The sequence below is a fragment of the Semicossyphus pulcher genome, unplaced genomic scaffold (assembly GCF_022749685.1).
Source record: "Semicossyphus pulcher isolate SPU_LCO1_2020_fin unplaced genomic scaffold, fSemPul1.0.p SCAF_12, whole genome shotgun sequence".
NCBI lineage: Eukaryota > Metazoa > Chordata > Actinopteri > Labriformes > Labridae > Semicossyphus > Semicossyphus pulcher.
Genome location: NW_027211626.1, coordinates 25,709,829 through 25,733,862, shown reverse-complemented (window position 1 = coordinate 25,733,862; position 24,034 = coordinate 25,709,829). Strand labels below are relative to the sequence as shown.

General features: G+C 42.2%; 2 protein-coding genes across 2 annotated transcripts; both read right to left on the bottom strand.

The window, feature by feature from the left end:
* Positions 1-3,125: 3,125 nt before the first annotated feature.
* pwwp2b (PWWP domain containing 2B) lies at positions 3,126-10,739 on the bottom strand. Its single transcript, XM_069658903.1, has 3 exons — positions 10,384-10,739; positions 6,558-8,289; positions 3,126-4,358 (listed from the first exon to the last, which is right to left on the bottom strand). Exons 1-2 carry the CDS (start codon positions 10,521-10,523, stop codon positions 6,558-6,560), a joined length of 1,872 nt encoding a protein of 623 aa, XP_069515004.1. The 5' UTR covers positions 10,524-10,739; the 3' UTR covers positions 3,126-4,358.
* Positions 10,740-11,815: 1,076 nt separating this feature from the next.
* Positions 11,816-22,493, bottom strand: LOC138589041 (leucine-rich repeat-containing protein 27-like). The gene is made up of 10 exons (XM_069659316.1): positions 22,257-22,493; positions 21,992-22,122; positions 21,645-21,703; positions 20,875-21,027; positions 17,700-17,919; positions 15,932-16,072; positions 14,819-14,903; positions 14,380-14,474; positions 12,118-12,238; positions 11,816-12,032 (listed from the first exon to the last, which is right to left on the bottom strand). Exons 1-10 carry the CDS (start codon positions 22,491-22,493, stop codon positions 11,919-11,921), a joined length of 1,356 nt encoding a protein of 451 aa, XP_069515417.1. The 3' UTR covers positions 11,816-11,918.
* Positions 22,494-24,034: the final 1,541 nt, after the last annotated feature.

Below are 24,034 nucleotides of genomic sequence, written 5' to 3'. Positions count from 1 at the left end.
TTATTATGCAACACTTAACCGCTCCTATTTATGACACAGAGGTGACAAATCAACACACATGACATGTCCACAGCCGAGGAGTAGTCAGGGAGATGGACGAGGAGGGCAGAGAGGAAGGAAAGTAGAGCTTATTTTACAGTGTACAGAATAATGGATTTACTGCTTAGAGTGCCGATAAAAGTGCTAGCTTCATTTGTACTCAAAGATGCATTCACAGCACCGCAGGGTGTGTCAGGTAAATGCTTCCATGAACACTGTAAACCTGAGCTGTTACTAAACATGAGCATGTGCGACAGGACGACAGCGAACATGTGACCACAGAGAAATCAGAGGACCAGGGGTTGAGTCACAAACTGAAAGAGTTCAACTTGTAAAGATGTATGCCACTCTTACACCTGTCTGTTAAATATACAGTTAAAACCAGGAGATCGTTAGCCTAGCTTAGCATAAATTTTGGAAAGGAGGAAAGAGCGAGGCAAGCTAGCTGTTTCCCATTTTTTTCCATGCTCAGCTAACTTTGTGCTAGCTGTAGTAGTAAGTTACCCATATGAAAGAGGTGTCGTCTTTCTCATTGCTTAGCTAGAAAGCAAAGTTGTTCTTTTTTAAATATCTAACTATTCCTTTAAAAAATACAAACCTGAAAGAATAAAAAGAGTGAAAGAGAGAAAATCTGATTTTAGGACATTAAAGGACCACTTCAATCATTTGGTATCACACTTCACCAGAGAGATGAGGGACCGGTGAGACAGATTTAGTGCAGAATTACAAAATTAAAGCAGCAGAGGCTCAGATAAGGCATTAAAACCTACATTTCCCATAATGCAACAGGACTGCATGTATCATTAGACCTCTTCCTGATAGTTGCTCTCTTTGGAACAGAAACACTTTTCTTGAATAATCCTATTTAAAGCAGCAGAGACCTCCATCTTTCGAGTCATTAAAGGGCCAGTTCGCAGACTTTCACCCTCAGTCTTATCATGCTATGGGGAGCTAATGCCATTATGGTAGGAAAATAAAATGAAATTTGGCTCTGTGCCTTTGGAGGACACTTCTCCAATGGGCCCTGGAAAACCTCCACCAGACTACGTAAAACTCATCATCTCGTGGAGGCAAGTACACTTCCTCAATCGCCCGCCTCCGATGACATGTCTCGTTTAAAATAGTCAGGTTTGAAATGTAGACTGCAGACGGGAAGATTTTTTAGATGATCCACCGGTATATTCTCGTCGTATTCTGTACACGCTGGAGCATGCACACTCTTTTGTGTCATCTTGTTTTCAAGTTTGTTGATTACAAACATATTTGACATCCGGTTAGCTAACATAAGACAACAGCTAAAGTTAGCATACAGACAATTTCTAGCCTTCATGGTGTTGTGTCACACTATCTATAACCATTGGATAGAGTCACACAGTACTATAGTAAAAAGGCATAAGTTGCCAGCCAACGATAAGGTCAGCTACAAAGTCGTTGAACGTTAGCTGTTGTCTCACAGAAGCTAATTAGTTGCTAAATCTGTAGTTTCTCCCTAAAATAAGGACGGATTTTTAAACTTGTCCTCGTCTCTTCAGTCGCTGAACGAAGTTGTAGAATGTTATCGATTTATCAGATTTCCAACATTGACACAACTCAAAACCTGGAACACAGAAGAACAAACATTTAGAGTGATGTCAGAGGAAAATGACCGAAAATGAATGCTGTAAAAATGATGAATACTCCAGAGTAACAGAAGACATTAGCTCTCATGATGTGTAAACATGGGGTCGAGTTAAAGGGGTCTTTCACTAATTTGACACCTGAAGATTTTTGTGTAAAATTAAAGAAACACACTTTAAACAAGTTAAAAATCTGAATATGAAGCACCGTTTCCCCTTTAAGTATTTTAAACCATAAATCAGAACAAAACTAAGCTACAACATCTGATCATCCATGACAAAGTGAGCCATCAACACCAGCACATTATTGCTTTATATTTTATTTTATGTACAGTACATGTAAAAAAAGAAAACAAAAAAAAGTAGCCAATAACATTGACCAACGTGGGCAACAGTAGATCGCCATGTTGCTCACACAGACAGGAAAATCCCTCTGAGGTGTACGTACATTTAGACTCTCCCACTGCTCGCTGTGTAAGTCACAGTCAAAGCAAAGATCGGGACAGGTGTGTGTCACCTGCACCTCTACTAAACACACTCCTCTCATTGAGCTAGCTTCAGCCTCAGTCTGAACTCCGTGTTCCCAGACAGGCAGAAAAGAGACGGCTGGTTGACTGTGTGCAATCTTCAGTAAGTTTTAATACAGACCGGGCTGTGGTCTCTCACCTTCGCTGCCCCCCTCCCCCTCTTCAAACAGCGCTGCTTTCAACACAAAGGTCACTAAAGGTCAGCGCTGCAGTCTGCTTCAGTCGGATGACTCAATACCTGCAGGCTGCAACGGGCAGCGAGCTTCTCTTCAGCACACTCAGCCGCTGAATTCACAGTTTTCTTACAGCATGTTGGTATATTTCATTTTCCCTCACTGTCACTCATAAAGCTTTGACTGATTATGCATAAGAGGCTTTGACACATCGGTTCACCCATGTTTCTCCAGGGACATTTAAAGGGGAACTCCAATATTTTTAAACCTGGGCCCTATTTTTACATAATTAAGGTCTAAATGACTAATAGGTACTAAAAGTTTCATAATTAGTCCAGCAGATGTGTTCAGCCTGTAGCAGTGGAACAGGCTGTAATGGCTCCAAATGTATTTTGTAGTGAAGCAGAGATAAACCAGAGGAAGATGTTTTCTTTTTTAACCAGAAACAGACGTTACATCGCACCCTTCAAACACACCAGACTCCATTGAGAAAATAAGTAATTTTACTTTACAGAACATAGGAGTTGCTGGTCTTCCTCTACCTAAAGCAATTTATTTGATTATCCTGCTGTGTGACTTTGTTGTTTTTAATAATTTGCTAAAATAAACACAACACAAAAAAACAACTAATTGAGGCAGCAGTAAAGCAGCAGCTCCTGTGTCCTGTGAGGTAAAATCAGTCTTTTTATGAATGGAGTCTGGTGTGTTTGTAGAGAGCGATGTAACGTCTGTTTGTGGTTAAAACAATCATCTTCCTCTGTAACAAAAAGGTCTATCTCTGTAGGGATCCTTTCTGTAATGTTGTCACACACTTAGAATAACAATCTGAGCCTGTCAGTGGAAACAACAAGAACTTTTAGTGGACGACCTTTGATCCATCAAGGATTATGTTGCAGCCATTACAGCCTGTTTCACTGCAGTAGAGGAGCAATCCCAGGACTTTTCACCTTCAAGTCATCTAGACTCCAAAATATGCATAAATAGGTTTTAAAATATTGGAATTCTCCTTTAAATGTGGATTTTTGTAGTGACAGAGAGAAACACACCAAGTCAAATGTGAGAATACAGTGTACACAACCATCCGTGACTGGTGTCCCCAAAATCGTACAATATAATAAAATTAAAAAGGGTTTTTTTTGTATCTCCAAGGCCATGGATAGTCAACCACAAAGACTTCTGAGCTCCCCTGCTGCCTATCAGGGCTGTAATCTCACAATAGTGTTTCAGACAGGGAGCTTACAGCAGGCCACCAAGGTACAGATAAAGTGCTTTTTTCTTAAACTTTAAATAAGTAAAGTGATGTAAAAATGGTTCTCAGGAAACTAAGGGGGAAGTTGGCTGACAGGATGACACTCCTAAAGGTTCAAAATGAAATGGAAAAGAGACACAAGATGATTCAGGAGAGGAACAGTATAAATACATCCACAGATCCAACAGAAGGCTACGAGGATGGAAACACTGATCGCTAGAAGAGCTGGAACAGTCGGATGGAGCCGTTCACAGTTTCAGAAGTAAGAGGGTTCAGGGTAAGACTTCTTAAACCTCGGTTAAAGGTCTCATGTCCAGGGGGAAGATGCCACCAGCTTCCTGTGGCAGGACGACCTCGCAGTGGACACATCAGCGGCAGAGGTGAGAACCGCAATAAAGACAGCAGCAGACTGGGAGGTTGTGGAGATTGTAGTAACTGGTAGTTCATTAGAAACCATCACGGATAATAAATACATTTGGGTCCTTGTAGTGTCGGCTCTATTGAAATATGATTAAACCTAAAAAATAAAAAAGGAGGAATAGTTAAGACCATGAGACACCTGGCCTTTTTTTTTGCTCCCTTATCCAGTCTCAGCAACGCTCCACCTCGGCGGCCATTTTTCTACCCGCCTTGTGGAAGAAAAAAAAATATATATATATATAAGCCGAGGCCACCTCACGTACTCCTCCTGGGTTTTGATGACAGAGTCTGAGAATTCGTAAAAAAACAGCAGTCCTCCAGCCGTCCTCAGCTTCTACACAAGAGAAGAAGAAAGAGCAGAGTAAATACAAAGAGCAAACAAAGCAGGTCATATATCCGCTGTGGGGACTTTATAAGGCTCAGCACTGGTAAAAATGTGCTTCTCAACATGTCCTGTTAGTCATCTGGAGATTATGAACCCTGTGAAGTAAACGTCAGCTACTTTCCAGCCGACTAAAACCTCTGTGAAGCTGACAGAGCAGGAAACACGCTTCCTTTGAGAGCTCTGGAAAAAGGACCAAATATAGGCTCGTCCAAACTCCTCACTGTATTCTCAACTATAAGCAACCTCTTCTTGGCTACTGAGCCCATAACAGAGTAAACATCGGGACTGGGAGCAGCCTGTCTGTCTCTCATATCACTCAAAGACAATATTTAACCTCTGAGAGTGAGCGGAGGACCTGCTGCTTGGCTACACAGAGAAAATGCACTCAGGAACCAGGGGAACATACCTTAAAGGTTAACTCTGGTATATTTTAACCTGGGCCTATTTTTTAAACATGTTTTGGGATTTAAATAACAAGTACAAAAAATGTAGAGTCGCTCCAGTAGATGTGTTCATCCTACCGCAGTGAAACACGCTGTAATGGCTGCAACATAATCCTTGATGAATCAAAGTGCGTCCACTAAAAGTTCTTGTTGTTTCCACTGACAGGCTCAGATTGTTATTCTAAGTGTGTGACAACATTACAGAAAGGATCCCTACAGAGATAGACCTTTTTGTTACAGAGGAAGATGATATTTTTTAACCACAAACAGACGTTACATCGCTCTCTACAAACACACCAGACTCCATTCATAAAAATGGTTATTTTAACACTCAGAACACAGGAGGCCTTCTGCTGCCTCCATAGGTTAGTTTGTTTGTGGTATTGTTTAATAAACAAATGCAAACTATTCAATTAAAACTCCAAAGTCAAACATTAACACTAACTAACTAAACGAGGCAGAAGTAGACCAGTGACTCCTGTGTTCTGCTCGGTAAAATCACTGTTTTTATGAATGGAGTCTGGTGTGTTTGCAGAGAGCGATGTAACGTCTGTTTGTGGTTAAAAAAAATCTTCCTCTGTAACAAAAAGGTCTATCTCTGTAGGGATCCTTTCTGTAATGTTGTCACACACTTAGAATAACAATCTGAGCCTATCAGTGGAAACTACAAGAACTTAATACTTTGAACAGGTACATTTGCCTCAAGGGTTTCAATGAAGCCCCAACAATTACCCCTGAAACATTTAAAAACCAGACCCAAGCTGAAAGAAAGTTCCTCTTTGAGACGCAACAGAAGCTTGTTTTTATGCACTTATTCCTGTGAATTTCCATCGTTGGCTGTTTTCACAATCTCTTCCTGTTTACAGTCAGCAGTACAGCCTGTTCCTGCATTAAAGCTGGTATTAATGTTTGTTTTGCAGATTTGAACACAGCAGCTCCTTCATGGCACAAATGTATTCAGTGTCCCTGAACTGGCAGAACTACAAGTGTTTGTTTAAATAAGCAGGTTGGTGCAGAATCACTTTGAGTCACACCCACCCAGGGTTTAACATCATCACATCAGTGTATATGTCATCTATGTATTAAAAGTCAAGCAGTTGGGCTGGGAACATTAATAGCAACATTTCTCTCAGTAATGATAATTTACAATTATGATCCTCCTCAGCACTAAAAACAAACCTTTTACTGCAGGTTTGAGTCACGTAAAAGTGTTAAAGGGTAACACTTGTCATTTGGGATCAGCATCATTGTTTTTTGTAGTTTTAGGACAAGCACATTTTACATTGTTCTTCTGTGTATAAGGAGGCGATTACGTGCCCTATCCACTGACATGTCATCTACCTCCTGATTACTGCACCTGTCCTTTTTTTTCCTCTGATTAAATAGTTCTAGTAAGCCTGGGCACTCTTGGTTAATCACATAATGTAATAACTACTTATTGGACTTCTTTTGTTTGAAAGAACCCACACAAGTACTAACTGACAGTGACTGGTTGCTTGTATTGTAATATCATTGGGTTTGTTGTGCTTTAAGGTGGAATAAAATGCTCTGCTAATTTATTGAAAACTTGACTAGGTGAGAAACTAATGACGTTAGTATTGGTATCTTTGTTTAAAATGTATGGCCAGCCCTTTTCTAAGTCTTGAAAGCACAGGGACATAAAAACAGTAGATATGACACGGCCACCTGTAGCGTCTGAACTGACCTACGTGTCGCAGTGTGAAAGCAGCGATGTGATCTCCGGGCTCATGTGACCCACGGCCTTGGCGGCCTCCAGGATGGCTCTGCGGTACATCCCTTTCTTCTTCCTGTTGAAGCGGGACCTGAAGAGCTCTCTGAAGGGCGAGAGTTTGGCGACGGAAAGCTGGGAGGTGGTGGGTGAGCCGAACCACGCCACCTTGGCCTCGGGCCACTGGGCCTCGCAGCTCGCCGTCTCCTGCTTGCGGGTGCCGCTGATGCTGAGAACTCGAGCTGGCCACCAGGGGAAGCCGTGAATCTTCCCCCATACGATGTCGCCCACTGCCACCGCGTGACCCTCCTCTGTCACACACTTTGTCATGCTGCGGGTGTGAAGACGCACCGTGAGCGGCGGCACTGTCTTGCAGTCTTCCCGTGAGGGTACAGAGGATGAAGTCACGGACAGGTCCTCACCTGGGGCAAGGTCGCAGAGCTCCGGGGACGTGCCGTCAGAGCTGAAGGACTTGGACTCGTCTAGACTGTCGCTGCTGCAGACCGACAGACTCGAAGAATCCGCTTTACGTTTACGAAAATTGATGAGAAGCGTGAGGTCGCTGTGTCCCCGCTCTGCCTCCTCTCCTGAACTCCCTGACCACAACTCCAGAGAGTTCTTACCCTCTCCCGAGTCCTCGGAGTGGGGGAGGCAGGGGCCGGGCACCCTGGGGCTCCGTCTCCTGGTGCCTCCAACAAGTTCTGCCTCGTACTCCACCACACTCTCCTCCCCCTCCCTCTGAGGGGGTCTCAAGCGGATCTTTGGAGAAGGTAAGTCCTGACCCACGGTGGTGAAAGGCCGGGTGAGTTTGAGTTTGGGAATGGACACAGTGAGGCCGGACCTCGTGGCATCGAGAATGTGCCGTTGTTCCTTGGTGGGATCTGACGGCGTCTTGCCGTTTTCTCCCACGCCGTTCTGCACCAGCTGTTTGGGGCAGAACGGTTTGACGGAGCCGTGGACTCTGGAGGGGATCTTTATCACCTCCCCTTTGCCCTGTGGAGTGCTGTAGGAGATCTTTATGACCGGACTGTGGGGGATGACGTCGCCACCGGGGAACTTCTCCCCTTCAGCCTCCCCCCGTTTGTCCTTCCTGAGGCGTTTGCTGTCCAGACTGGCGCCGTTTTCACGTCTCTTGGCGTCCTTTGTTGCTACTACGTCCTCTTTTCTGGACAGCTTAGCGGGTGTGTCTTTATCGTCCCCATCATCATCGCTCTGTGGTGAATTCTCTTTCCGAGAATTCTTTGTGTTGTTGCTGATGCCGTCTTTGCTGTCCTCATCACTGTTCAGTGTGTTCTTGCACTTTTCACACAGTACCTGCCGCGGCCGCAGACGGATCGTGCTCATGGTCATGCGGCCGGGCTCTCGCGTTCGCCTCTTCTTCCTCTTGATTGGTCGCGGAGGGGGCTGAGGTACCCATTGGCTGTAGCTGTGGCGCACCCATAAGGGCTGAGGGAAGGGGGCTCCTTCAAAATAAGGAGGGTAAGGAGTCTGTCCAGCTGGCACTGGTGTGGGGACGGGGCAGGGGGGAGGAGCAGCAGGTACGCTGCTTTCAGGGAGCGTGTTTTCATCCTTTGGTCTGAGTGAAGCCTGGCTCGGAGATTTGGAAACCGGCTCCTCACTCAGGACTTCTGGGATTTCACAATCCGGTTTAGATATCAGGCTGTCCTCGGGTTTGGCTGTGAACTCTGGCAGACAGAACAGCCCGGTCCTAAAGAAAGAAACAGCAGCAATAAATCAAAAACTGTGACTCATTGACGTTCATTAAAAGCATAACAACCACGACAAGCATTTCTTGAATATTTTGGTTAAGCAATCTCCTTCACAAGAGCAGTGCTGTAATATCGTGCTTTCATTTCCTCATGTCAGATAACTGAAGGCCAGAGGGACGGCACAAATCAAACCTCGCTGTTTCAATTAGGATTAAAGGGAGAAGAGCACACAAAGCTGTTTGAGCTCTTATTTTACCATTTTGTTTAACTTTGCCTAGACGCCGCTCTCTGTCACCTGTGTGCTGAAAATTCTTTACGTGTGGGGGTTGGGGACTTCAAGCCAGTTATCTGTTTGACTTGCTTAAGGCCACAAAAATGGAGGTATAGCATCACAGACTCTCTTTAGGTGGTTTTATGTTCTCTTTTTTTTACTCTGGGACCTGCAAACATGTCCAAAGAAAGCCCAAACTGCCAAGGAGTCTTTGAGGGTGGCTGGCAGGCAACAGTAACATGGCTGTGTTGCTTTAGTCAGGAGACAGCAGACAAAGAGACTACAGGATGCCCAGGAACCCCCCCTCCCTAACATCTGACTGAACAAAAACAATCCCATGAATCACTCGGGATTCAGAGATGTAGGGAAGGAGCCAGGAGATTTCAGTTTGTTTTTGCATCCGTGTCTGATCAGGGCTCATGTGTGGTGAGATTATTAATTAGTGCACATTTGGGGAGCCCGATTTCCTCCCAGGAGGAGCAACTGGCAGGCACCTCTGAATAATAGTCTCCTGGTGCAGCTTGCTCCTCTCACCTTTTTATATGTGCCCTTAAAGCAGCCGAATATTAGCCCCGAGTGTGACTGACACGGCACAAACAGGTCTGTGTGTGACAGGGAACAGGCAGTGCTAGTTAAGCACAGCACAAGGACACGGCAACGACTGGCTGCACCGGTGCCATTTCATGTTATGTACAGTGTAAGTAGATGCAGAGATCTGCCTGAATGATAGGCCCTGACGATGACATTAAAAAAGACCTGTGGGAGACAATGACAGGAAGTGTATTTCCATGAGCTGGAAAGGAAGAAGAAGTCAAATTTTGTCAGTGACAAGGCCTGAAATAAAGGCCTATTTTAGGTTATTCCAAGGCCTGCCTTTTCCCATCTGGGTGGGTTATTTTCAGGCCAGCTCGAGCTCTCACATGAAAAACTATCTAAGCATACTAAGGGGCAAAGCTGGTCAGATTCTGATTCTGCTCATCTATAAATAGTCTAAAGCCAGTCGCTTCTAAGGTGCACACAAGGCTTATACATGTGACACAGAGCAGCAGGGGCAGATAAGACATAACACTGATAACATGTTATATTAAATATATAGAGATATACTGTTTTATCATGTGTACAGGGTTGTGTTTTTGGCAGGAGAGGGCCTTTTCTTCTCAAATACAGAAGCTTAGATTGTCAATGGATCTCATCAGAACCAGGTTTAAATAAAAAGCAGCACAATTGTGATTTCACTTGTGACATTATTGCTATTATCTATTGTTTCTACAGATCAAAAGTGACTGCTTGTGGAGGGCATTTCTCACTGTGTTTCTGGTTATTTTAATAGAATTATCACTACAGAAAACTCACCCACACTGCAATATCATGTGTGTAAATAAATACATCAAAACATGATTGATATGTATAATACTGTCCAGCCAAGGCCTGTCCTTTATCTGAATACGTTTCAACTACTGTGTATGAGATTAGGCTAACACAATAAGCTATATATGAACCTACTGACATTACTTATTGTTCAAGAGAAGTCAATGTTAATCTCTGTAGACAGGCTCACTGTCTTCACAAACAGTGTGTGGCCTACATATAATTAACACATTTAACCATTTCATTGTGTTATGCAATTAAATCAGTTTACCAATAGCAGACATGCTAACAGTTAGCTCCCCTGTCAGCTACAATAACCTGCGAGTCTTTTGTATGGAGGCCCAGTTAGCTAACAGCTAGCTTTGACTTGTTAGCATCAAAGGTGGATTAGCCGTTAGCTGCGTTGAGCAAATTAATTAAAATATATGAAAAGGATAAAGGAAATAACACCCACTTTTTGTTGCAGTCGAGTAATATCCCCGTGTAGCTCGTCTCCCGGTAGGTCAGCGTCACCACCAGTGTATCGTTAACTATTTGATCGATAGTGACAGGTACCCGAGAGCCGGCCCGCAGCTGCTCGGCCTCAGCCTCCATGTTTCCCGGCGTCAAGTGTCCGGCTCGGCGGTGCTCGATCCCGGCCAAGGGAGCCACGGTCGCGTCGGCCAAAGATCCGTCTCCCCTTCGCTATTGGAGCAGGAGGCTACAGCAGGGCATGAAATGACGCCATCACCCCCACCAAGTCAATTACACCAGGACTGTTAGCGCTGACATCACGCACTCTGTGTGCTGGAGGAGCGGACGAGGCCTACCCTTCCTCTGCCTCACTATGACTGTTTGATGCCATTATTCAGGACTTCACCTCCGGGATGCCTCTGATCATCACTGCGAGGGAATGATGGCGATTTGTATTTATCTTATACCTCCATTACATCGGAAAACTGAAAAATGTGGATGCATTATCTTACATGTTGAAAGCGTATGTCGTCAAGATAAATATGACCTGAATCTTACACAAAAGCATTAAATAATCTATTTACTAAAAACACTCTTGACATTCATCAATTTGACACGTCCCCGCAGCAAATCCATCCACGTTTGCCTTTATTTATTTGTGTTTTACACAGCTGTGTTTTAATATACATTTTAATTGCTTTATAGTACCGTTCAAATTATTTCCCCTGATTTTAAAGTTTTACTGGCTTTTTATTTATCTTATTGTGTTATTGCTTGTCTGGTATATCTCTCTAGAAGTTATAGCTAACTCCACGTCATTTTAAATAAGGGATGCTTGATGGTCCCTCTAGTACATTAAAATACATCAAATCTTTAGGCCTGCAACTCACCATTCTTAAACTTCCCATTATTTTGACAATAAATTATTAAACTAAAGTCTACAAAAGGTCATAAAGTTGTGAAAAATGCACAACATTATCAAGAGCCAAACTGCTTCTTTTGTCAAACCAACAGTTGTTTTTTTATTCTCCATAAGGATTGTTCTATTAAGATAAAATAAAATGAAAATGAATTAATCCCAAATGAAATTCTAGTACCAGATGGCTCCAAAATCACAGCACAAAAATAAGATTAATACAAAAATAACAACTCGAATAATTGGTGAAATATAATGTATAAAGTGTATAAAGATTAAATGCAAATAAACAGTACCAAACAACAACAATAGTACAATAAGTAATTTCAGTATCATTGCACTGCAGTATTTTTAATAATGCATGAAAATTATGCTTATTTTATTATGTCTAGTAGGAAAATATAACAACAGCTTCAATAAATATTATTACCACATTTACCTAGAAGTAACTGCTTATAAGAAGAATAAAAACATGATGTATAATGTAGAGATTGTCTTGCACAAGGATAGAGCCATGTGATCTTTATTTAAGTTATGAGCAGTAGATTAGTAATTCGTGACGGGATTAGTCTGAACGATGAGTAAAAACGTAATACCACAAACAGGAAGTACAGTCTGCGTCAGTTGTTAAGGAAACTCTGCCAGGTGTCTGCGGTGAAGATAGTGAAAGACTTTTCAACATTTCTCCCTTGATTTGTCTTCCTCTCCAGAAGCCGAGTCTGCAACTTCCTCATCTGTGTTAAAAAAAACAAATTCAGATCAATAACCTTTGATTGAAAAACAGATTTGTTGTGTGAATAATGAAGAACAGGTCTTAACCTCCTCCACATCTTGCTCTGCCGCTGCCATCTGCTCGCTGCTCGAGCCTCTGGGATTCCTGCGACGCTCCTGTATCGTCTCCACACGGGCACGGATCTGTCGCTCCAGCTTGCGGGCCGATCTGGAGGAACACACAGGTCAAAGGTCCCAACGTCAGAATACAGAAAGACTGAATATTTACATGTATGGCCAGTAGAACTATAATAATTTTGTCTGACAGGCGTCTGATAACAGATGCGAGCCTGTGACCGAAATGTATTCCATGACTGAAAGCAGAAAAGTCCAAGGTGTTTTATTTAACCTGGTTCATTTGTGATCTCCAGTAAAGGATTCATAAAGTGTCTATCTATCAGCTGGATTTGAGCTTAATGTTGCTCAAGAAGAACAAAAGAAGCTGCTGCTGGTCTTCAGGGGGTGTAATGTCCCTCTTTGTCCACCAGGTGTCTCTAGCTTTCCATCTGCATCTGCACAGCTGATGTTTGCAGACCATTCGAAATAAATGCAGCTGAAAGTGCTTAACAGAAAGGAAAATATTGCACCGAGAGCTTTACCTGAAATTAGACAGAACCAGCATTAAAAATGAAAATGTAAGTAATTTGATCAAATATGATAAAATAATTTAAATAAATACATTAAATGCATAACACAAGGAAAATAAATGTGTTTTTGAAGGGAAGCTTGCTAACAGCAGGAGTTAGCAATGTAGCTTGGTGTTAGCCCATTAAGGGCTTTGTATGTACAGAGAAGGACCTTAAAATCAATTTTAAATGTAACAGGAAATCAGTGCAAAGCAGCTCACACTGGACTGTTGTACTGTCTCCTCTTGGTTCTGGTAAACAGCTTCACTGCAAAGTTTTCAAAAAGCTCAAGTCTCTTTGGGTTATTTCTTCGGAGGTCAGTATAAAGTGAATTACACTGTCAAGTTGGCTTGAAATAAAGGCATGAATCAGTGTTTCTGCAAATGTTTGACCTTGAAATGGTCATAATTTAAGATAAGATAAGATGAGATAGAACTTTATAGGGATGCACGATATTATCGGCACGTTATCAGCATTCAGCATCAGCAGATATGTCATTTTTCTGCCAATATTTTCCACCCATAAAGCAACGCTTTAATTCTGCCTAAATGCTCAATGATTCCTTATGTTGTTTCCTCAAAAAGCTTGACGTAATGCTACAACATTAACTTTGTGCGCAATAACCTCCTGCACCACGCCTCTTCCGTCAAACGTGAAGAAGGGTGCGCGATGTCTGCGGTAATGATGGCCACTACAATAAGAATAGGCATGATATCAATTGCATTACAGGGGAGACTTGATGTTCTCTGCAATAAAGTGGAAGAAAGCATGTGTCTAATATATAGGTATCTGCAAAAAGGGTTGGAAAATATCGTCATATCGGATATCGGCATGATAGAGTCAGATAGCTCAAAAAAATACAGCACAAATAAGAGAAATACAACTCAGATATCAGTGAAAATATAGAATATAAAGTGAATGGATTAATGCAGAGAGGCAGTGCCCTATAGAAAAACAATATTTCAACAAATGTATGTAATAAAATGTATGTTTCTACTGTGAAAAAATAACGTTTTAACACCTTGTTGATGTGGGACTTCAAACTAATAAAACCAAAACTCACAGCCTTCATATTCCCAGATATTTTTTGTTATATTTTGACAAAATCCATCAAATGTCCAAAACATTACAGACACAGTCCTGTATGTTCAGCAGTCTCTGCATCAGTCTCTCATCACGATGACATTATGCCTGTTGATTTCTTTATGAACCCTGGACCCATCATGAACAGGTAATGGAGATAAACAGAAGCATTCAAGTTTTAGGTATTTTCTTCTTTCAGTGTGAAAAGTACAAGTCGAAGTGACACAAAGAACTAAACAAACATTCTTGATGAATGAAGACTGATCTGATTCGTCTTCCTGCTCAGGTGTTTGAAGTGTGCTACTTCATTTGATCTAAAACACACCTTTATAAACAGGTGTTTATATGAAAGGTTTTTGTTTTTCCTGGGTCTCTCTTGTTATATTATATTTCAGGAAACAACTGTATAGTTTTCATCTGTTCTTTAAAGTATTTCTGATTCTTGATGTGCTTTTATTTTTAACTCCCACCTTCTTATATCACCCATCAGTATCTGTAGTTTTGATTTTGTGTCTAGAAAGCATTTTGTAAACATTCATTAGAAAAATGTTTTACAATATAATTATTGTTAATAGGATTATTACTTTGGTGTCTCATTTACCTGGACTCCTCGCTCTCTGAGACGGACATGCCGGTTCGAGTCTGACCCTGAGGAGAACCACTGCTGTCCTTCACACCAGGTTTTAAATGTGCGTCCTGTAACAGAGAGAAGAGGTGTTTACTTTAGATACAACACGTATTCTACAGTGAGCAAATACATAAGAGTGTGTGTTCTTATACGATGATACAGCAACACATCGGGCAGCCTCACTGTGTCAAATTACACAAATGCTTTCACTATATTTTCAGTCAATACTTAAATTAAAAATGCAGATAAGTTACCTGCATCTGAGCTGACTGTTAAATGTTATTTTAAAATGTTTTATGTTGTGGTAATTTTATTGTTAAGGTCCTCAAACTAGTGTGACAGGGATAACGCTCTACTGCCCCCTTGTGGCCGGCAGGTTGACAGGTGCACATTGAGGTGATTTATTCCACACTACCTCCTGATTTCTCTGTTTCCCCTGTTTCTTCTGCTTGTCTTGCTTGGCTCGTGAACGCCACATCTGAAGAGCCTCCTGGCTTCTTAAGGAGAGACAGAGAACAATACAGTGTCATGGATCTTTGTCAGGGGGAATGGTTCCTGGGCTTGTGGTTCTGAATGGTTGTAAAGGGGACTGTACACACAGATTACTATCTTTCTTCATACTATGAACTTAATATTGATCCCTTACTGTTTGGCACTTGTCTTAATTAAGACAATATAGCCCAGCTTTATAGAACAATGTCCTACCATATCTTTGGTACCACGTTGCCTGAATATTTGTTGCAATCAAATTTAATATAAGGCATATTTAGGTATTTTCAAATTTTGGGGTCTAAATGACTAAAAGGTACAAAAGCTTTAGAATCACTCCAGAGATAGACCTTTTTGTTACAGAGGAAGATGATTTTTTTAACCACAAGCAGAAGTTACGTCGCTCTCTGCAAACACACCAGACTCCATTGACAAAAACAGCGATTTAACCTCGCAGAACACAGGAGCTTCTGCTCGACTGCTGCCTCCATCTGTGAGTTTGTTACATAAATATTGTGTCCAAACTAACCATTTAAAGCTTTTAAGTCAAAGAATAAAACAAACTTACTTATCAATTAAGGCAGCATCAGAGCAGCAGCTCCTGTGTCCTGTGAGGTAAAATCACTGTTTTTATGAATGGAGTATGGTGTGTTTGCAGAGAGCCATGCAAAGTCTGTTTGAGGTTAAAACAATCATCTTCCTCTGTAACAAAAAGGTCTATCTCTGTAGGGATCCTTTCACTTAGAATAACAATCTGAGCCTGTCAGTGGAAACAACAAGAAGTTTTAGTGGATGACCTTTGATCCATCAAGGATTATGTTGCAGCCATTACAGCCTGTTTCACTGCTGCAGGATGAACACATCTACTGGAGACATTCAAAACTGTTTTACCAGTTTCATTTGGACTCATAAATATATGAAAATATGGCGCAGGTTTAAAATAAAAAAAGAATTCCCCCTTAATGCTTTACTTGCAGTCCAGTAGGATAGTCAGTTAGGCCTTGATTATATTGAACTAGAGCAGAAAAGAACTCACTTTCTTCTCTGCTCCAGAATAGCTTGTTTCTCCTTCAGCTCCTTCATTGCCGCCTGTCTCCTCTCCTCTGGCCTCTCCCAATGCCGAGTGTCAAACAGCGGCAGCTCGGGAATTATGCCGGCCTTGGTAGTCGCCTTTTTTCTGGCAGATAAATTGAAAGCAAATGCTTTATTTTTATTGCTCTCCGGAGCTCTGAGTCCCAGCGGAGACAGCCTGGGAGATTTTTATCACTGTGTCTCCTCTGCAGAGAATGTCATTAAAAAGTCTTTTGCTGTCCTGTTTCATGGGCGCCGAGCCACCACTCCAAACCCCAGCACTGAAGTTATCTACTGAAACAACACAAGCTCGGCTCCTCTGTTAGAGAGCCAATAACACTTTCAAACTCCATCTCACAGAGCGCGGACCGCTGAAAAATGATTTGTGGCCCACAGATTTTCGTTGGCAGGATGCAGTGTTCAAAAACAAAAGTGGGAGCAATTAAATGATGAGCTGTTTTGATCCCAGTCCAGTAAAAAACGGATGTACCGGGCCTGCACCTGATTATAAGAAGAGCAATCCCTCTCTCAAACCTAATATCTGAACTGAAATATGACGCTAGAGCCAGCAGCTGGTTAGCTTAGCTTAGCATAAAGACCGGAAACTGCTTACCCAGAAACATCCACCCATCAGCACCTCTGACACTCATTCAGTAACTCGCTTTTTCTATCGCTTTAAAAATGACTATTTCTTCTCCAGGTAACCAGATTCCAGGAAGTTACTGGTCCCTGCCAAGAAATGGTTTGGCACATAAATACGAATTAAATGGTTTTTGAGTGGCATAAACAAAGAAGATATAATTAATCACATTTATTTTTGAGCTTCAGAGGTGCAGCTTGGCAGATTTTCGTACCTTTGGACACAGCCAGGCTAACAGTTTCCCCCTTGTTCCAGTCTTTATGCTAAGCTAAGTAACCAAAGTGGTATATTTGATTACTGTAACAAAGTCGAGTTTTCAGGTGTCGGTTCTGTACTTTTCTGACAGCTTTCTTTTAGTTGTATTCTCTATATTTCTACACAGTTATCTGTACTTTCTACTACATACATTTAAAAAACAGTCTCATAACTTTAGCTTTAATGCTTTTGAGGGGACAAAATCATCTTTGAATACCTCCATAAGGACATCCAGACTGATTTCAATTAAACAGACGGGACAATAACTCATAGAAAAGCTGATTCCTTGGTGCCTCCATCAGGTCACATCACACAGCACAGACTTCACATGAAGAAGAGGAGGTAACAGCCATGTGAAGACAGACAGACAGACAGACAGAGGGGGAAACTGGAGCGTGGAGAAGAGGGAACTAGTGAATGTCTGTGAGCGACAGGGAGAACTCGGAGCCACATGGATGAAAGAGAAGCAGCCAACATGCCCGACGACCAGCAGCGAGACATTCCCCATCAATCTGATTTACACACTGGAGCAAAGTTAATGTTCATTATTTTTACTGTATTGTTCTGTTAGAATGATTTCAGTTTAATACCTTCCAAATATGAGGTTAGCTTCAGTTAGCTTAGCACAGAAAAGCCACTAGAAATGTTCTTCAGAGGGACGTGTGTGACTTTATACCGAGAGGACGTTTCTACTTTTACTAGAGAATTTTTTCCCACACAATTTCTGTCGTTTTCCTTGAATAAGAATGTGTATTGCTCCCTCTGCCTGGCTGTAGAGTCAGATATCAAATAATGTGTGAGAAAAGAAGCATTTTCTCTCACTTATCACTTAACTTACCTTTTGATAACAGGAAGAGGACGTGTCTTTTTGTCGCCCTGTGCTGTGGATCCCAGCTCAGCTTTGTCCAGCAGGATCATCTTGTGTTTGAGCTCCCTGAACTTCTGCAGCTCGTCCTCGTCCACAGACTCGTCCTGCTCCTCCACACTGGACCCCATCAGCTCCGACAGCTGGAGCTTCTCCACCACCGGCAGCTCTACCAATAAAATAATCATGGCAGCTACGAATTTAATGTGGGAGCAACCACTGCTGTCTGCAGCTGCTGTGGCTGCTACAAGCCCCTGATGATAACTGGTTGACTTTAATACAGCTGATAAAATACTCTTTTTCCAACTGCAGCAGAGATTTGGCCTCATTTTTAGGGCTGTTCCCATTCCAGTCCCAGTGTCAGGAAAACCTCTGACTCAGCCTCAACTGCTCAAATCTAAACACGAAGTTTAAAAGCCTGTGTTTCAAATAACCTGTTTCATCAGACACTACTCAGGCTCCCCAAGCAACTGCTTTCTTGGAGCGGCCAAGAAGAACCACCCATTGATTATCTATACCTCTTATCCTGTTCTGGGTCACAGGGGGCTGGAGCCTATCCCAGCTGTCATTGGGCAAGAGGCGGGGTTACACCTGGACAGGTCACCTGTCAATCACAGGGCTGACACAATGGCCCTGTTCACATTTGGTATTACGCATCTGTCCTGGCTGATCCGATCCCAAGTGGTCCTCTCTAAGCCTGCAGTTCACACCTGGCATTAGTGCGAACCCCTCCAATGCGTCTTCAGTTACCACCTGTGAACAGATCTCACTTTCCCGCTCTGTATGCAAATAAACACGGATGCTCAGTCTCCTTCTTTAGACTGATCATATAATAATATAAAACATCATATGAAAGACAGTGTGTTGCAGACTCCACAGAGAGGGGGAGAGCTGCTGCACACGAGCACAGAGAGGGGGAGGGAGGGAGCGGGTGATCACGGACTAGAGTGAGGACGTGATATAAAACTTAGTTTGATCATGAAGCCTGATGCTCCTCCACAGCTCTGTGTTCATCAGATATATGATACACAGCAGACAGACAGGCAGGCAGGCAGGCAGACAGGCGGACAGACAGGCAGGCAGTCAGACAGATCTGCATGATTAACACACAGATCCACGTTATGAAGCGCCGGTCTCCTCCCCGTGCTGCGTTATTATAAACTATGATGATCTGCATGCGGGTTATAGCTCCTGCTCGTGTCATTCACGGCATGTGATGTGAACATGTAGTTTATACTTTATGGTAACTGTGCGCGAAAATACGGGACAGATGGCGACTGCTATAAAGGCAGGAGCAGAGCCTGAGACACACACAGATCTGTGTCCTCCTCACTGCGCTGCATGATTAAAAACTCTGATTGCCTTCATGTGGATCACTTGATTTTTAAACTGTGATAAACTGCTCCTGGATCATCTCTCCGACCCGCGCCGTCTCTCTCCCTCATCAGTTCGGGATCGTCCTGTATTAAAAAATGAATTCTCTCTCTCAGTGAATAAACACAGACATGTTCTGTCTGTGTATCAGCGCACACTCCGCTGTCATGCATGAACTACATTTACACAGCATGAGTGACATGAGACATGGATAAAGAAACGATTTTTAAGAGACGTGGCAGAGAAATGGTAAATCAGACAGGAATGAAAGGAGAGGTCTCTCTCACGTCATCGTTGCCGTGGATACAGGGAGAGTGGGCCGTGCTTAATGTGGCCCAGGACGCATGTGCGTTCACACTACCAGTATGTGGATAAATGGTCCCAGACCACCTCCGTATGTGGCCTGAGTGATCAGATCTGAATGCGTCTTCAATCCGTCCTAGGAGCGTTCACACCTGTAGTACCCGGAGGGAACCCACACCACACGGGGAGAACATGCAGACTCCACACAGAAAGACCCACTACGTCTGAACTGGGATTCAAACCTTCGAGCTGTGAGGCGACAGCGCTGACCACTGCGCCACCGTGCAGCCCCAAGAAGAACTAATCTCAGGACATTATCACGAGCTGCAGCTAACGTTAGCTTAGCTTGTTCCAAGGTGCTCTGCTTGCTTTTACATTAGGATTCCTAATCGTTCACAAGCATTATATCCAAAGCCAAATTATCCTCAGAGGTCCCCTCATTTCCAAAATAAACACACCCTGTGATTGAAAATAAAAAATACTAAAAAGGAATTTCACATTAAAAAACTGTATTTCTCAGATGCTCTTTGGAGATACAAGAGAGAGAGGTGTCAAAACAAATCTTCTCCATGCAGAGATGTTATTTTTTTCTTATGTTCTTCTTAAGTTCTGACTTTTTTTTTAAAGAAGATAATAAAAGAAAACTATCTTAACAAAGTATTTAACCGGAACCAAGTTATATTATGATAGCAATCATATCACATCCAGACAGGCTGATAAAATAAAGCAGTGGTATCTGATCAGTTCTCTGTAGCAGCTGATTAGCAAATTCAGGTATTGATATGAGGAGGAAAAAAGATTTTATTAACATATTCAAATAACTAAATATAACATTTTATAACTTATCGCAGAGCAGAATAAGTGTTTGGGAAGTTTTTACTGAGTTAAGAAAATAAGTGTCTGAATGCAACTTTTTCAAGGATTATAAGACTAAAGCGTCCACGTTATCACAGCTGAAACAGGTGGATGACAACGCAGCATGTAAATGAATGGTGTCTCTTCAAAAACGTAAACTCTGAGCCGATTAAATGAAGGAGATTTCCCTTTGGAGACCGAGCCCCGTCTTCTTAATAACCTTGTATTCGGGGAGATAAACGGTGTGATTGGAGGGTTTGGTCGGCTGGTTGTGCAGCAGCAGCCTCTCCTGAGGGGGGCCGTCTCGGGCTTCTCACAGTGATTACCTCCAGACAGAGCTCAGAGACACAGAGCTCCCGTTCCGAGCTCGCAGGTTATCGATCATTTTCATTGGGCTAAAAATATTCCAGAGAGGGAGGAGGGGGGGAGTTAGCCGAGTGTCACGCGCCTTCTCCAAGGCAACAGAAGTCACACCAGCGAAGTGGTACCAGGGCAAGGAGCTATTTTTGTGACCAGCACGTCCTAGCTTTGACAAAAAGAGCAGATGGCCGGGATGCACGTGCATACTGAACACCTCGCTGCTGCAGTGTTCAAAGTTAAGGTGCCTTTGACTCACCTGGAGGGGTCTTCATCACAATGACTGGACGCTCAGCCAGAGCATTCCTGAGGTACTGCAGGATGCTCTGGACCCCCTGGTTCAGGATGTCCTGTGGGGGGAAAGTGATGGGGCAGTCCCTCAGGTTCAGGCCTCTCAGGGTGATCACATTACCTGGGAAAATTTTACCAATAAACAATCAATTAGAAATGTGTTTACAGGTCACAGCTGCATTTAGAGGACAGTCTCCAGGTTAAAGTACAATGAGTGCATCAGTAGAGAATTCTTTAACGTAGACGGGGAATTCCACTATTTTTAACCTGGGGCCTAATTTATTTTTTATTTTACCCCTACAGAGATAGACCTTTTTGTTACAGAGGAAGATGATTTTTTTAACCACAAACAGACGTTACATCGCTCTCTGCAAACACACCAGACTCCATTGACAAAAACAGTGATTTTACGGAGCAGATCACAGAAAAAAACACACAAAAACTAATTGAACAAGGCAGCAGTAGACCAGTAACTCCTGTGTTCTGTGACCTGTAACAAAAAGGTCTATCTCTGTAGGGATCCTTTCTGTTACGTTGTCACACACTTAGAATAACAATCTGAGCCTGTCAGTGGAAACAACAAGACCTTTTAGTGGACACACTTTGATCAGGTGCATTTACCCCCAAGGACTACTTTGCAGCCATTACAGCCTGTTTTGTAGCTGATGAAACAGACAAGCAGCCTGTTAATTTAAAGAACAGAGACACAGCTTACAGGTTAAGATGAACTCAACTCACCCAACTCTGCTGGAAGTTCTGAGATGGGATTTCCTTCCAGAAGTAAAGTTTTCAGACATCTACATGAATAAAATCACAGAATATGAGATGATTTCTGTGTGTTGAACTAAAGACGAATACATTGTACAAAATGTGCCCTTTTCATAAAGAATCTCATTTGGAAACTCTTAGGAATTATGCATTCGGTTTGGCTCCTAAAAAGAACACTAAGATAGAAAAAATTGTTTTCTAAAAATGTTCTGAAATGTGACATTTAGAAGAACGAAGCATACTGTACTCCCATGGTGGCCGAGGGGATCTGAATCAATCAGCATAAATTTCAAAGAGTGGTTGCATAAGAAGCCTACCTGTGTGAGCCAATTTCAGCGGGGAGCATTTCAATTTGGTTATTTCTGAGATCCAGCCACAGCAGGTTGGGCAGGCTGATGAACACTGTTTCTGGGACACTTGAAATCTGGTTTCCTTCGAGGTATAAACACTGCAGATGACATAAAGAGCACATTTCACCGAGACATTAAAATGTTTTGCCTGATGTTACAGCTTTATAACCACTGCTGCATACATATCGAGGTGGGCAGGGGTGGATAAATAAAGAGTGAAGTCCAAACTGACCTTTAGTTTTCTATTTTTCAAAATACTGTCTGTGACATGCTTCAGATTAGTTCTGCTCAGACACAACGTCTCTGCTGAATAATATCCTGAGAGCTCCTGGGGCTCAGCATCCTGAGGCTCAGCATCCTGAGGCGTAATGATGGGGGTCTGTGGTCTGACAAAACTGTTCCCAAAGACAAAACTCAGCTGCAGGTCAGAAACCGCCTCCTCCTCCTTCTCCTTCTCCGGGGAGGTCATTGTAGAAGTGATGCTGAGATGTTTAGTGCACACAGGGCATTGTTGTAGGTGTTCTGATGTCTGTTTGTGCTGTCACTTTCCTCCTGGTGTCTGAAAATGACAAAATAAATGTATGTAAATACCACATTAACGGACGGGTTGAAGATTGATAAATAGATGTACATTAAAGATTCCACACTGGGAAGTTATTGTTTTACAGCGGCACAAAAACAGTAACTACGCAGTTAATATTAATAGAGAAATATAATCAAAGAAAATTAAATGAAACAATAACAGAATATATTAAATTACACCGTAAGAATATAACAAAAATACTTCAGCATCCCCTATAGTATTATACGATAAAATCTGTACAATATCTGTAGAATACACACATAAATATTCTAGAATACAGTTATTATAACTATAAATAAAAAAAAAGATATCTATGGCCAGCCTATGGCATGTTTTAGCTAGCTATAAAATTAGCTTAATTTAGAAAACTTGGGCTAGCATTAGCAACTACTTTAAACCCGTTAGCTTACCTGTATTTTTTATCAACATACTCGCAACCTGTGAACTTCAAAGAGAAATACTTTATAAAACGAATAAATGTATGAAATGATAAAATGTCCCGCTAACTTCTAGCTACCGCCTCGTGAGTTTGACGCCGTAACCATGACAGCGAGAACCACAAAAACTACGGCAACTGCTGACGTTCAAACAAGGCGAACTGCCTCGAAACTGAATTAGATCCATACAGCCACTAATCAAATCAGGACTTTAATAGTGTGTTTTAAATATGAGCATGTAACACACCAAAGCTACAATTAAAAACATGTAAAATTTTATATTGTGTATCACAGCAGCAACAGGAGCAGGTACCGCTGCCGAAAGACAAAGTGTTAAACCCATGTTTCCCCCTCAGTGATCCGGCACCGCCCACCCGTCCTCTAATAGACTGATTCACTCAGGTTCATTTAGACCGGAACACAGCACCGAATTTCAGCCAGTAACAGGTGATAGAAGAGCCCCAGTTAGTGCTGATCTATCCGGGCTTTATCTGCGGAGAGGCTGCCTGTTCCTCATGTGTTGATATGCATGACAGTCTGTGAAACGGAGCTACGTCGGCTACAGTCACTGGCCAGCAACTGTCACACTACTCTTACAAGTGTCAAGTTAGGCATATTATAGAGGTATAATTTCCGGTTATCGCTTTCAATATAAAAGTCTCATTTGGAAGAAGTAGGCCCATTTATAATAGCAATACTTTCGATATTTATTTAGATCTATGTACCTAAAACCTTTTTTTAACATAACAAAATAAAATATAAAGAAAGTTATAAAGTAAGAAGTTATGAAAAGTTAAGACAAACTTTATCAATACCCAAGGGATAAACTTCATAAACATCTCAAGAATACTGCTACTATAAAAATACAAATGTATTCTTCTTTTCTGTACAACTGTAGGCTTTTACTTAGATCCACTAAAGACCACTTGCATCATGAGTTGATAATCTAATTTAATTGCATTTTTTGTCAAAGCTGCTGTTATGGCTTGC

Coding starts and splice junctions, on each gene's coding strand:
- pwwp2b (XM_069658903.1), bottom strand. CDS start 10,523: ATGGAGGCTGAGGCCGAGCAGCTGCGGGCCGGCTCTCGGGTACCTGTC. Junction 8,290..10,383: donor TTACTCGACTGCAACAAAAA/GTGGGTGTTATT, acceptor TTCTTTCTTTAG/GACCGGGCTGTTCTGTCTGC.
- LOC138589041 (XM_069659316.1), bottom strand. CDS start 22,493: ATGACCTCCCCGGAGAAGGAGAAGGAGGAGGAGGCGGTTTCTGACCTG. Junction 14,475..14,818: donor AACAGAGAAATCAGGAGGTA/GTGTGGAATAAA, acceptor TCTCTGTTACAG/GACGCACATTTAAAACCTGG. Junction 12,239..14,379: donor TCAGAGAGCGAGGAGTCCAG/GTAAATGAGACA, acceptor GTGTTCCTCCAG/ATCGGCCCGCAAGCTGGAGC.